At 43.5% G+C, this 14,501-nt stretch overlaps 1 protein-coding gene across 1 annotated transcript; it reads right to left on the bottom strand.

Annotated features, from left to right (window-relative positions):
- Positions 1-12,868: 12,868 nt before the first annotated feature.
- Positions 12,869-13,840, bottom strand: LOC134377220 (olfactory receptor 51D1). The gene has a single exon (XM_063095852.1). The coding sequence runs from the start codon at positions 13,838-13,840 to the stop codon at positions 12,869-12,871; it is 972 nt and encodes a 323-aa protein (XP_062951922.1).
- Positions 13,841-14,501: the final 661 nt, after the last annotated feature.

Raw genomic sequence — 14,501 nt, 5'->3', positions numbered from 1 at the left:
CCAGCCCACCTCTGTACTTCTGGATCTTCACAGCCTGGTTTCTCATTCACTCGGCAGATCTACTGGGAGATCCCTAGCTCCACACACCCCACACACCTGGACATACTCCTGGCCTCCTGCACTCACCTCAGCTGCACGGAAGGAACGTGCACGCCTCCCTTCCCAGCACTCTTCCTGAGGAGGTCTGGCAGAGTGCACTGAAGTGCAGCCCTCTCTGTCCCGCCTCCTCCTTTGGACCTCCCTGATCAGGGTTATTTATTTTCTGTCTTACCTCATCTCATCCCTCCTTCTGCTTCTCCTGCTGGGGGCAGGGTGCTGTCCAGAGTGTCCATCAGCAGGCGCCCCTCTCTAGTCAGCTGTGGCTTTGGTTTCCTTATTGGCTTCTGTGTCCTGGGTGGATGTGCCTGGGTTGTGAGAAGGAGGAGAAGTGGGTAGAGGGGTCTCTACAGTCCTCCCCAAACAGGCCTGTGCCAGCTGGGATGCGTAGGCCAGATCCCACTGTAAAGCAAGACGGGGAGACGACTACAACAGGGCTAGAGGAAACCCACTAGTGTGGCCGTAGTCTTTGTAAGGGTCTTTCTCCAAGTTTTTTCACAGGCTTATCAAAATCAGACAGAGGAAAGGCAAAGTAAGTTTTCAGAGAGACCCCAGGGTAAAGCGTGAGCCCATTTCCGTCCTGAAGCTTTCTTTCTCCCTCACCATCTTTCCTTTGGTGGACGCTGCCTAGGTTCTTCTTGAGCCTGGAAACCAGTAGGCCCATCTTCCTCTCCCGAAAACCCTAAGGTTAAATCTTCTTTGTCTCCCAGGCTCTGGTGCCTGCGTCTGGCTAACTCATAACAGGGGCCCCCAGGGTCAGTGCCTCTGCCTTTCAATCCCTGGCCTTGGATTACTGAAATTCTGGCTAAGGAAGGAGGGTGTGTCTTCTTTAACCCTCCACCACCCTCAGCACCAGCCATATAAGACCAATGCAATGCCATCTGGATTCTCTCTAAGGGCAAAAATAGTGAAAGAACAGTTTAGAGAATTAGGGGGAAATTGGAATGTGAAGCTAAATATCTTATATTTCAAAACAAGTTAAAACTATGTCAATAAATAAAGAAACATGCATTTTAATTGGTTTCTCTTTATTTTTCTTCTGGTCAGTTTCACAACTGTAACTTTTAAATTCACAACACAGGGAGTGCTAACTCTAGCTATACAAAAATAGACCATGGCAGATCAGAACATTCTAACTCAGACCACATCAAAATTACTGATTACAAGAGCTTCTGATGCCCGTAGAACCTGCAGCCTGACACTTGCTGTCATCACCCTAGAACCATCTCTGGAGATGAAGCAACATTCACCCAAAGGAACAAAAAAGGGCACGATATACATAAAACAATGGTTTGCAAGACATTGGACATCAGGCAATGAGGGACAGTGACACGTGAGACACGGTAAACAAGTGAGGCGAACACTACAGTTTTTCCAGCCTACTGCCTTAGAGAGTTTCCATGCTGCTGCACAAGGAGGGCGATCCAGGCAGAGTCTAGAGGACTCCCTGAGTTGAGACGATGGATTGAGGGATCTGGGAGAACAAGCCAGTTAGAATTTGAAGGCACAGCATCAGAGATGAGAGACCGAGCTAGAGAAAGAACATCAGATATGTGAAGACATTCCTCCTCAAGAATTCAGCTGATGACTTGTTACTGACATCCAGTCCTGCTGCTCTTCACTGAGAAACAAAACACTTGTCAGTCCCAAAAGTCGGTGTGAGGCAGGAAGTTCACTATAAGACATCTGAGGAGATAGACTAGAACTGTCTCCCCACTTTAGGGCTTCGGCGGGGGAGGGGTTAAAGACGAGCTGAGGGAATGGAACATGGGAAATGAAAAGCAGGAGAGAGGGGAGCATGCATGGGGTCAAGTTCATGTCTCAGCAACACACCATCTGGTTTCTGCCCCCATGTTTGTTGTTATCTCATGGTCCTGCTGGAGGGGTAGAATCAGCGTAGCTTTCTTGGTGTCTTCCATGGTTTCCCTTGGATGGTCCATGTAAGTCTGCAGCTCCCGGCTGACTGGAAAACAACTTTACATTCAAATAAATGTATGTCATCTTGCCCCATAACCAAGGTTTAAAATATCAAATGAAAAAGGGAAAAGAGAGAACTCAGTGAAATGAATGCCAAGTGGGGGGGGGGAAACTGTCTTCTCTTAAAATCTTTTAGAGCCCATGCAGTTTTAGGCCTCAATATGGCTTCAGTCCTGCTCACTCCAACATACTGACCAGCACATGCATGGGAGCAAACCAACCAAAGCTAAGGAAAGAATCCCTGGAAAAGACTAGAGGTAGCATTGTCCAGTCCTCACATAGGGTCAAGGACAGTGACTTCCCACTAGTCAGACTGGAAAGCCTAAGTTACATAGGGCACTGAGTGGAGAATACAAAAGAAACTTCCCTCAGTGGTTGGCAAGTTCCACCTAACAAATCTTAAAAGCAAGACCCAAAATGATCAAACTATTTCCAAGTCACTTGACTGCCTCTCTAAACAAACCACAAAAATATCTACAGGGATACAAAAATATCCAGCACCAAAGTAAAATTCACAATGTCTGGCAGGTGATCAAGTTACTAGGCATGCAAAAAAGCAAGAAAAATTACCCACAATGAAGAGAATAATTAATCAAAACTGATCCAGAACTGACACAGATGTAAAAACTGGAAGACAGACATCAATATGATTATTATAACTGTATTAAATACATTCAAAAAGTTAAGAGCGATGAAAGATATTTTTAAAACTCAAACCAAACTTCTAGTGATAAAACACTGTAATGCGTGAGATGTAAAACTCGCTGAATGAGATTAACTGCAGATTAAACCTTGCAGAAGAAAAGATTAGCTAACTAGAAAACAGTGTAGATATCAGAGCAAAGAATATTTTCACAAATAAAGAAAAAAGTGATGTAACTACAAGAAGAAATAGAGAAACTCAAAATTATAGTCAAAGATTTCAATACTTCTCTCAACAACTGACAGAACATATATAACAATGAAAGATAATGCTTTTCCCCTAACATTATATATAATACAGTCTATACTTACAATTTCTATTCACAATGTTCTGGTGTTTCTAGTCAATGCAATAAAACAAAAGAAAAACAAATCAAAGGCATCCACATTGGAGAGGAAGAAGTTAAATTGTCTTTATTCATAGATAACATGATCATCTATGTGGAAAATCTGTTGATATACAAAAAAAATTTTCTTAGAAACAAGAAGTCAGTTTTGCCAGCTTCAAGATTCCAGATCAATATAGAGAAATCAATCCTAGTTTTTATACTAGTAATGGACAATCTTAAGGTTTAAATCAATAAGCAATGCCATTTATATAATTAAATTAGCATCAAAAATATAAAATACCTAGAGATAAATCTGATCAAATATGTGAAAAATCTGTACAATGAAAACTAGAAAACATTTCTGACAGAAATTCAAAAAGAGAACTTTAATAAGCGAGATACCTTGTTCATGGGTTGGAAGACTTAATGATATTAATTCCCTCAAAATTGACCAATAGATTTAATACAATCAAAATCAAACTCCCAGAAGGCCTTTTTGTACAAATTTTAAAACTGCTGCTAGAATTCATATGGAAATACAAATAGACCAACTTTGAAAATAAGAAACAAAGTCAGAAGTCCTAATTTCAGGACATCTTATAATGCTACAGTAATCAAAACAAACCTAGGCAAATAAGGGCTGGCCTGTTAGCTCAGTTGATTAGAGCATGGTGTAGCAACATCAAGGTCAAGGGTTCAGATCCCCACACAGACTAGCCACCAAAAAAAAATAAAAAGACAAATAAGTAGTGAAGCAGAATAGTCTGGAATTAAACACATAAACAGCATATATATAAATAACTGATTTTCTACAAAGGTGCAAAGGCAATATAGTTGAGGATAGAAGATCCAATGGTGCTAAAACAACTAGATATTCATATAGAAACAGATTAACTTTTATTCATTCCTCACACTACAAACAAAAACTAACTCAAAATTAATCATAGAGCTAAATGTAAAACCTAAAACTACAAAATATTTGGGAAAAAAATCATGGGTTTTCAGTGACTTTTGGGTTGGGTGATAAATTCTTAGATATATCACCAAAAGTGTGATCCATAAAATCACTTGATAAATGAAACTATCAAAGTAAGAACTTCTAATTTTCAAAAACTGTTGAAAACATTAAAAGTTAAGTCACAGATTGCTGGGGGGGGGGGGCAAGATGCAAAGCATATATCCAAAAGGAATTGTATACATACTATGTTTTTAGAAATACAAACTCAATTATAACAAAACAAACAAAATGATAGAAAAAATGGCAAAGAACTCATAGATGGCAGATAGTTCTTGAAAACATATTCAACATAACTATTCGTTAGAGAAATGCCAGTTAAAACCACAATGACATACTACTTTCTATCTACTATAATGGCTATTTATAGCTCTTCCTAAGCCCTATCAGGTCTCTTTCTTGTTCAAGTACTGCATTAGTCACCCCAAAGTGTCTCAGGCAATCTCCACGTCCCTGCCTGATCCTAGCCACAGGGAACACAGGGATGCTGGTCAGATTCAGGGCAGATCCCAGTGGGGAAGCAGGAAGCAGGAGGCAGGAGGCTGGCTGGGAGGCAGAGGGTGGCATCTCTTCTCCCCCATCCTCTGCGACATGAAGCCCTGAATCCTTATGGCATTCTGGAGTTTAGCTCTTGCAGACACAGAAACTGCAGAGGCACCTCCCTTTGGCTGCATATTTTTGCCATTACTTGATGATATATTTGCATGCAGCTCCTTGCAGAGCGCTTCCTCCCGAGCCATATATGGTGATTTCATTGCACTACACACTGAGGCTTCTATTTGCAGTCAGTGATCAAGGCTCCTTCCTGACTTCCTCCTGCCCATCCCCACATGCCACCCTTTGTTTGTGGACCACCCAGGCTGCCCTGAGCTCCCTGAAATCTCTCTTCTCTCAAAAGAGAAGAAAATGTGGTTGGTCCCAGCAACTTACCAGCCTCATCTGAAGGGAGGGACTGGAGATATGAGCCAAGTTTTTGTATCTTAGGCCCAGTGAGCTGTGACTTCTGAGGCCGAGGGAAGGAAGAGGGAGCTTCAGGACAAGAGATGGGCAAAGGGGCCAACAACCAAGCACTCAGCGCCTTTTCACCTTCCTGTGCCTTTGTTCTTGCTGTTCTCTCGCCTGCACTGCATGCCCTGGACCATGGAAAATGTATCAAGGGATCCATTGCTGGAAATCTCCAGCAGGCCACCAACATGACCTGGCAGCCCCTGGCTGCCTTGAGCACTTTGATCCACTTCCACAAGTCCCTAGTGAAAGAGTTAAGTGCAGGGTTTCTTATCCTGAACTTTCTGGGGAAAAAGGACAGAAAGGTGGAGGGCAGTCTGAGGTTCCATTTGCATAGCAAGTGGTCAGGTGGCCTATGTCCCAGAGACTAAAATCTTTCCAAACTATAGCCTCACCATTCCCCAAGTCCCAAACAAGGGGACTTAGGTCCCTTGAATGAAGCTTCTGAGGGTTTCAGAGATAACTCATTCTAGGCTCTCCTTCGGAGTCAATGGCCTTCTCAGTCGCAGCCTCAGGGTTGCCCACCTCAGAGCAGCAAGGGACCACCTAATACGAGCTGTCACTGAGCTCCTGCTTTATGCCAGGCTGCCTGTGGGTCCTGCTGGAATAAAGACTCAAAGGCCCAGAAATGGTTTTTGGAGAGAAGGGGACTGAGATAAATGTGACCCTTCTGTCCCACTCACAGGGCTGGCGTGCACACTGGCACCCTGCACTGAGGAGGCAGAGGAAATTGAACATGAGATGTGCATACCAGACACCAGCCTGGGCATCCCAGGGCTACTACTGAGCTGTGATATACACTGACAATCTGGCACAACTATTTTATCTCCATATGATTTCTGTTCTTAGGAAATGCGATCCAGACTGTCTCTCCACAGAGCACACACATTTACATCCTTGAGAGTGCAAGACCCCAGAAGATGCCATCAAGGACGGCTGAGTCAGCCTTTGTGAAGGATAAATTTGCTTCTGCCGGTGCTGGAGGCCTTGGAACTGGCTCCCCAGGGACAAGTGATCCAGGGGCAGGATGAGGACATGAGCACCAAGCAGGGACTGCCCCTTTCCTGGCCTGAGCTTAAGACCCTCATCCAAGCTCCTCTTAAAACAAGGCTCTCTCCCACTTCCACTTTTTTAAATTAAGAACTTTAACACTCATATAGAAAAGCACACGGAACATTACATCCTAAAAAATAACTATAAAGCCAACACCCACATGCTCACCACTCATGTCAGGAAATGAATAGTCAGCCTCCCAAGCCCCTTGCATGTCCCTATCTGATCATACGCATCTCCCTCTCCCCTAGACTTATATGGCATCTACTTCCTTTCCCTTTAGTTTTACCATATGAATTTGCACCTCTAAAGAGAACAGTTTAGTTTAACCCACTTTGAGCTTTATACAAACGAATCATATTCTTAGGTTTCTAAGTATCTTGCATATTTTGTTCAATTATGTTTGTGAGATTCCTCCACATCATTGTGTGTATGTAGCTATGGTGCATACATTTGACAGCGCTATAGTATCCCACTGGATAGATGTGCCACTTCTTTTTTCATACATTTCTCCAAGTCATAGAGTATGTGTGTCTTCACCTTACTAGATAATAACAAATGTTTTTCCAAGTGATTGCACCTCTTCTTGCTCTCTCTGTTGGGCAACTGCAGCAGCTCTGCTGGGGGAAGGAGGCCAGGGTTTCAGAATTGCTAGTCCCACAGAGGTGCTTCAGGAAGAAGAATGTCTGTTGAGAAATCCATCATGTGTTCCTTTTCCTGTCTCACTTATAGGACCTGTCAGCTTCTGCTATTACAGCTCTCCATAGCTGAACCCAGTCCATACTTCACTGGTGCTCCCAGACTAATCCAGTCAAGGACATGGTGAGCACTTGTCTTCTAAAGGTTATTCCAATGGGAGTGGGACTCCGGCCAGAAGACAGGAAGTCAGAGGAGATTGATCAATGTGGGGGCTTGAGCAAGACTGATGGCAGGATGGCACGGCCAAGCCTGGGATCTGAGGCATGAATGCTCCTTGTGGCAGCCTGAGACAAGCAGAAAGAAGAAATTATTAGGACATTCGCTAAGCTCTCGAAGGTCCTAGAACACACCCTGAACTGCCTTTAGCACAGCATATCACTTATAAATCTTCCTATTATGACCAAAGAAACAACTTGAATAGTCTTAACATGTTAGATGTTGACAAGGATGCCAAGAAATTGTAACTATCCTTGACTGTCGGTCAGAATGTAAAATGGTACAACCATGTTGGAAAAATAGCTATAATACTATAGCCATTCCACTCCTAGGTATTTACCCAAGAGGAATAGAAACATATATCCATACAAAAACTTGTATAGACATGTTCATACAAGCTTTATATGCAATAGTCAAAACTGGAAACTTCTTAAATGTTCATCAACAAGTGAATGGATAAACAAACTATAACATAATTACACAATGGAATACTCCTACTTAGAAAGTATTGAGTTATTTACACATGCCACAGTGTGGATGAAACTCAAAATAATTGTACTGAGTGAAATAAACCAGACAAAAAAAGAAGTACATACTGTGTACTTCTACTTACATAAAATTCAAGGAAACACACACTAATAGAGAGTGACATAAGCATTTCAGTGGTTATTGTATACTGGAGCACAGGGTGGTCAGGAGACATAGGTGTGAGGAATGTCAAAGGGGCACAAGGAAATGTTTGGGGATGGTGTATGTACTTATTGCGGTGACACTTTTACAAGTGTTTCCATAGTTAAGATATATGAAATTACACATTTTAGAACAGGGCACTTTGTTGTATACCAAATATACATCAGTAAACTATTAAATATTAAATAAAATTATGCTATGGGGTTTCTACATTTCTTGCTTATTTTTCTCTGTTATATTTATGAGGTTCATCCATATGACATTTCCAAGGCTGGAGCTAGGAAATACCTATGTTCTCTTACTACAGGTCTTAGATGATTAAAAATGTCCAAGATCAGATGCTGTGACAGCCATGGAGGTATGACCCTTAACTTCTTTCATGGTAACATGCTGGGAGCACAACTGACTAAGAACCCCAACTGCTGCCTCTTAGGTTCCACCCCAATGTTAGCAGGAAGGCCACATTTCCCCCAAGCTACTCCCATCAGTGATTTCACACTGACCCATTCCTGCCAACGTGGGACCCTAATAAGCAGCCTCTGTTTAGGGACTGTTTTCAGCCTGGCTGAAACTTTCTGAGAATGGCACCGTGGGCTATGACTCTTCCCTTTCACATGTGTCAGTTCCTAACATGTTCTGAAGGTCCTACCCACCTACTTCTGTTCCTTCTCTCCATTATATGTTACAGGATTTCTCAAAAAAAATCTCTTGCACACTCGATCTCATCTTGACAACTGCTTCTTAGAGGACCTGAACTCACACAGATACCAGTCTACTCGGAAATCAGCCTGTCTGGAACCACTCTCAGCTCTGTTGGGGCCGAGTATCCTGATAAAATCCCCATGCCATAAGATTTTTTAGAATCAGTAGTGAGCATAGGAGGACAATGCTTGTCTCCCAAACAAGAAGTGCTCCTTTGCATCATGGAAATATCCAGTGATTCCTCCAACATCCGACATCAACTGGTGAAGACATGGTGTCAGCCCATTCCAGCAATCATCTTCTTTACTCATTCAAAGACCAGGGTTGGGCTGGGATGACAACAGTAAACCTGAGTCTCTGCAGAAGCCACAGTGCAGAAACAGAGGATCCCTCATTTGCTCTCTAAAACTTACCTGTGATGTTTTTCCAAGGCCAAGTGCACCACTCTGTATGCTGACGGATGGAATTGGAAGACAGTAGGTCATAGGGAGAGAATATGGATCTCCTTTTCCACGGAGGATGGGAACAGAGAACTTGTGGGTATTACTTGAAAAATTACCTATCCAAAAAATATGGCTGTGGGAGGCTGTGGATTACCCACCAACCTGTCTAATCACCATGGTAATAAATAAATAAAGAAAGGTTCAAATGGCCCCTTCCTGGGCGAAACGGAGGGAGCAGCACTGAAATGGGGCACACCACTAGGGGGTGGTTCTGAGGCATCCCTGACCCAATACAAGTTTTTCACATCTGTTACCATGTATTAACGGAATCATCACATCTGAGGTTCAAGAGATGTGACATGGGGAAAAAGGACCTTTAGAATTGAGTCACTGTTGTGCTTTCAGCTACATGACCTTGGGGTTGTCACTTAACTCTTAAGAGCTTTCGTTTGCTTATCTGTAAAATGGGAGTGGAAACACTATCCAAAATATAATGTTGTTTTTAGATCATATTGGATCATTAATAGCTGGGAAAATTACTTTGTGGACTTCATAAAATAACACAGGACAAACTCAGGGTTAAAATTCATTGAGAAAGGAACAAGAGATGAGAGTAGATGGGGGGAATAAGAGTGAATCTGTTTATTTAAAGGGAGCCATAACACATTCTGTCTCTTCCTGTCTCTGAGCAGCCGCAGCCAAACAGGCTCTGAAAACATCATAATGGATAAGACCTGGTCCCCCCTCAAGAGAGACAGGCAACTGTCATTGGAATATTTAAGTTCTATGACAGGATAAACAGACACTTATTATACAACTAATTAAGCTCAGAGAGTCAGACATGCAGTTGGTTTATAAAGGTTTATGTTTTATCATAGAGGAAAGCGCAGAGACTGTGGGAGCCTAGAGGAAGCCCTTAATCTAGGCTGGCAGTTAGCCAAGTTTTCTAGCAAAGCAGCGATCAGCCTAGTGGCCACAAGTTATCCAAGTAAAGAGATTCTAAAAAATTCATGCATGTCCCAAGACCTCCTGAGAAAGAAGACCACAGGTTAGCTTAAAACCCGTGACATTTCAATCTAGACAAGAGAATAGCTTCTGGTCTTGGCACAGAGGTTGGTTATGAAGGGTGAGGCCTGCTGTACTTTGAATACTATCCCCTAGGATGGAATGAACATGCCTCATTTTTTTCATTTTTATTTAAAACAACCATCACCAACATTTATTTAGCGCTCTCTGTTTTCCATGTGTATTCACACCTATTACTCAAGTTAATCCCCAAACTATCCAACAAGGTCCACATTATATTTCTGTTCTACAGTGTTTACAGTTTCCAAAATTACTAAGGTTCAGTCGGTTAAGCAACTGGCCCTAAAATCAAAGCTAGTGATGATTCTAACCTCTGTCCCATCTAATTCCCACTCCACACTGTCTCTTCTGCTGATGTAGATACTGACCATGTCTACAGAAACCTCTTGGCAAGGTTATGCTTTCTTTGAATTTCATTGCTAAATCGGATCCCGGCACAGGGAAATAAGATTTAAGTTCTCTGAAATTTTGTAAAAACAATTTATTACGAGATAAAGAGGGTTTTGCTTTTTGGGTTTTGGTTTTTGGTTTTGTTTTTTAATAAAAAAAACAAAATTTATTGCTTACAGTTTCTGAGGCTAGGAAGTCAAAGTCCAGGGAACACAGCTAGTGAAGGTCTTGGTGGTGGTGACAGTGATGGCAGGGTATCACATTGTGAAAATGGTGGATGGAGCAGAGACAGCAGAGAGAGAGCTAAAGAAGGTTTGTTTTTTTTGTTTTGTGTTTTGTGCTTTTTAATGTATGAATAGCAGTAAGTCAGGACAGCCACACACTGGTGAGGTACTGCACAATTCCAGAGCCCCATCCACATAGACCATGATGTGAATGGTGTTTCCTAGACTTGTACAATAAGACAACCACAATAAGATCACATCTTGCATGTTTACAGCACTTTACAATTTACAAAGGGTGCACACAGTATTTAAGGTTTACAACATCACTGCTGTTGCCGTGTCTCTTCACAAAGAAGACAAAATGAGGCCTAGAGAGGTTGCAAGTTATGCCATTTTATGATGTTTCCAGGATTTTATCCTTATGAGTACTGGCTCAGTATTACTTCCTCTGCCTCAAATGAATCCACATTGTTTTCTACCTGTAATTCTTCAGTGTGAATGTTTTTGACCTAATGGACTCCAGGAGATGGAAGCTCAGTGAGTAGCTGCCATGAGACGCACCCCAGGAGCTCCCCGAGCCTCCGCAGCGTCACATGTTTCTCTTCTCCTGTCCTTGCTTCCCCAAAGGGATCAACAGACACTCCACTCAATCAAGGCCTTTTAAACATGCAGGCAGAGCAGCAAGAAAGGGAAGGGAGAGGTGAAGACACTGTGGCCTGCTGTTGAAGCAGGGGGACAGGGCTTTAGGGAGGCCAAGCCTCAGGCAGAGCAGGCGAGGGAGGAGGGAAGAGGTGACAGGAGCACCTGAAATCCTGGTGGTCAGGAGGAAGAAGGTGTACTCTGGCCTTTGAGATAGTGGAAATCTATGACCCCAGGCTGACCCCAGGCCAAGAAACGGGGCCTCTGAGACTCATGTTTCTCAACTTTAGAAATTATTTCTACTACTCACAATCAGTCTTCTTCAGTCTTCTACCTTCACCCCCAAGTACATAAAGACACCATACATCAATCCATGCCCAGGGACACAGATGCTGTATACACACTGGGCCACATAACACACACCCAGTACACAAAGGAAATGTGATCTAAAACACATGCACCAGACATATGCCCTAACATACAATCATCACAAACAAAGCATACACGCAGACACACACACAATTCAGACACTGCATTCCACCTACCTATGACTAAAGACACATATACCACACAAGATGACTTTATGTCACAATACTAAGCACAATAAACATGTACTCAAAGATAAACACTGTATATGCAAAAAGGTGTAACCATCCCAATACTATACATTCCACACACTCATGCACCACATTCTACATATGACAAATATGAGGAAGAGATAGAGGCAGCTTTCTCATCAGATACACATAAAGATACCGCCCACTACACAGATGCAGACTCCGAAATTCTCACACAGATGCATATCACATACCAACTAACAGTTACCACACAAATACCGTAAATGTATAATCAGAGACATGACCCATGAAACATATACATGCCAAGACACAGCTACCACACTCACCAAGACCGAATGTGCACATATTCCATTCTCTCTCTCTCACACATGCACTAAAAATCACATATTTCCACATAAATGTACCTACACACTCTCATCCAAAACCAGAACACACAGCATCTTCGTGGACAAATAGTCTCCACAGAGCCACTCAGCTACACATTGGCAGATTCCACATAAACAAACCGACATGCACACAGAAACATAAACATTTCATGTGAGCTGCCTCCTCTCCTGTCACAGTTTCCCTCCAATTACAATCCCCCAAATACCTTCATTAACCCATAATTATCACTGTGTACCTACTTTGGGTCATGAGCAGTTAAGTTTTATAGCCAACACAGATTCAGTGGCTTGGACACATGGGGGCAAAAATAATATCATACTTCAAGACTGACACGAATCATGAGGTGTGGCATTCATAGCCTTCCCATGTCAAAACTGCATGCATTTTCTAGTTGGGAAAGGGGGAGAAAGCAAGGCCACCACAGCAGAGAGACTAGGGCAATCATTCCCCAGAATGGCCAGTACAGACTGAGCCATAGCTCTTCTGTACTGACACATTGCTGGAGCCAGAAATACAAGATCTATTTAGATCATGGGAAGCAGACATCCCAGTGGGTTGGATGTTTCAGTCTCCAAGACATCTGACATAATGCTAATCCTCCTATCATGGTAGTACTGAGGACACTGGGGTGGGTATCTCACCTGCCGTGTGAGAACATATGGAAAACCCTTGAACGGATCTCCTTGGTCTTGGCTCCATAGACAATGGGGTTGACCACAGGTGGTAGCAGTAGATAGACATCAGCCATAACCACATGGAGCAGGGAGGTGGGGCCGCCCAGCCTGTGCACCACTGAGAGCCCAATGAGGGGCACATAGAAGACCAGGACAGCACAGAGATGGGAGATGCAGGTGTTGAAAGCCTTGAGTGCTGCTCCCCGAGAGGACAGCTCCAACACAGCCCGCAAGATGAGGATGTAGGAGAAGCCAATGAAGAGGGAGTCCATGCCCATGACTGACAGGATGATGAAGAGTCCATAGACTACATTGACCATGGTGTCAGTACAGGACAGCTTCATAATATCTTGGTGCAGGCAGAAGGAGTGTGTGACAGTAAGCGCTCGGCAGTATGACAACCGCTTCAAGATGAAGGGCAGTGGGAGGAAGAATACAAATCCCCTGCTCAGGGTGGCCAGTCCGATCTTGGTCACAGTAGGCCCTGTGAGCACAGAAGCATGGTGCAATGGGTGGCAGATGGCCACAAAGCGGTCAAAAGCCATGGCCAGCAACACAGCTGACTCCATGGCTGACAGAGCATGAATAAGGAACATCTGGGTCAGGCAAAAGTTGAACTCAATCTCCTGGATGCCTGTCAGGAAAAGGCTGGCCATCTTGGGCATGGTGACAGAGGAGAGAACTAGGTCAATGGTGGAAAGCATGGCCAGGAAGAGGTACATGGGCTCATGCAGACACCTTTCCACGCGGATGATGAGGACAATGGCCAGGTTGCCCAGGGTGGCCAAGGCATACATAAAACACAGTGGGAAAGCCAGCCAAAAGTGGATGTTGGGCCCCAGGCCAGGGATGCCCACCAGGAGGAAGTGTGCTGGGTGGACCAGAGTTCCATTTGGAGTGGCCATGACAGGGACTAAAAGTAGGGGCTTCTGCATCCCAAATCCAAAGTCTAGGAAAGGGAAAAGGAGAAACATCATTCACTCATGGCTAAGAGGAAAGAAAGAACTATAAGGAAAAGGCATTGGAGCAGTGACAGTAGCAAACAGAGGTGTAAGTGTTTCCGGTAATTCTGAACTCCAGCCTCTCTCTGCTCTGGTTCTCCTTATATACAACTCCCTGCACTCCCTGAACCTTGCCCTCACCCTCCAAAGCCCCAGCACTGCACAAGCAGATTCTATTACTGTCCCGTTGATCTCAGTATAAAGACCCACTCATAAAACACGTACAACAGTCCTTTATTTTTAGAGCTGATGTTGTTGACCAGGCCACTACTCTTGGCTACTCCCCAGCAGAGTAGACAGGATCACATAGTACCTCTCACACTGACCCAGGTCATCTGGTGCTGTCAGGGTTTGGGTTGGTTTGGGTTCAGTCTATGGTTGCCTTTAATATCCACTATAATCTGGTTAAGGACAGGTAGCAGGGACTCAGTCTGGGATGGGATTTTAAGAGAAAGGCTTGTATTTAGGCCTGAGTAGCATTTTTCAAACTTCTCTGATAGAATCACCTGAAGTAGTTGAAAACACCATCAGCCCAGGTCTTACTGCACACCCACAGTGTCAGAATTTCCAGAGAAGGGGCCCAAATATTTGTTTA

This window comes from Cynocephalus volans, chromosome 4 (genome assembly GCF_027409185.1).
Source record: "Cynocephalus volans isolate mCynVol1 chromosome 4, mCynVol1.pri, whole genome shotgun sequence".
Lineage (NCBI taxonomy): Eukaryota > Metazoa > Chordata > Mammalia > Dermoptera > Cynocephalidae > Cynocephalus > Cynocephalus volans.
This window is presented reverse-complemented; position numbering and strand designations above follow the sequence as displayed.

What these genes read in the sequence shown, in the direction of transcription:
- LOC134377220 (XM_063095852.1), bottom strand. Translation starts at nt 13,840, where the DNA reads ATGCAGAAGCCCCTACTTTTAGTCCCTGTCATGGCCACTCCAAATGGA.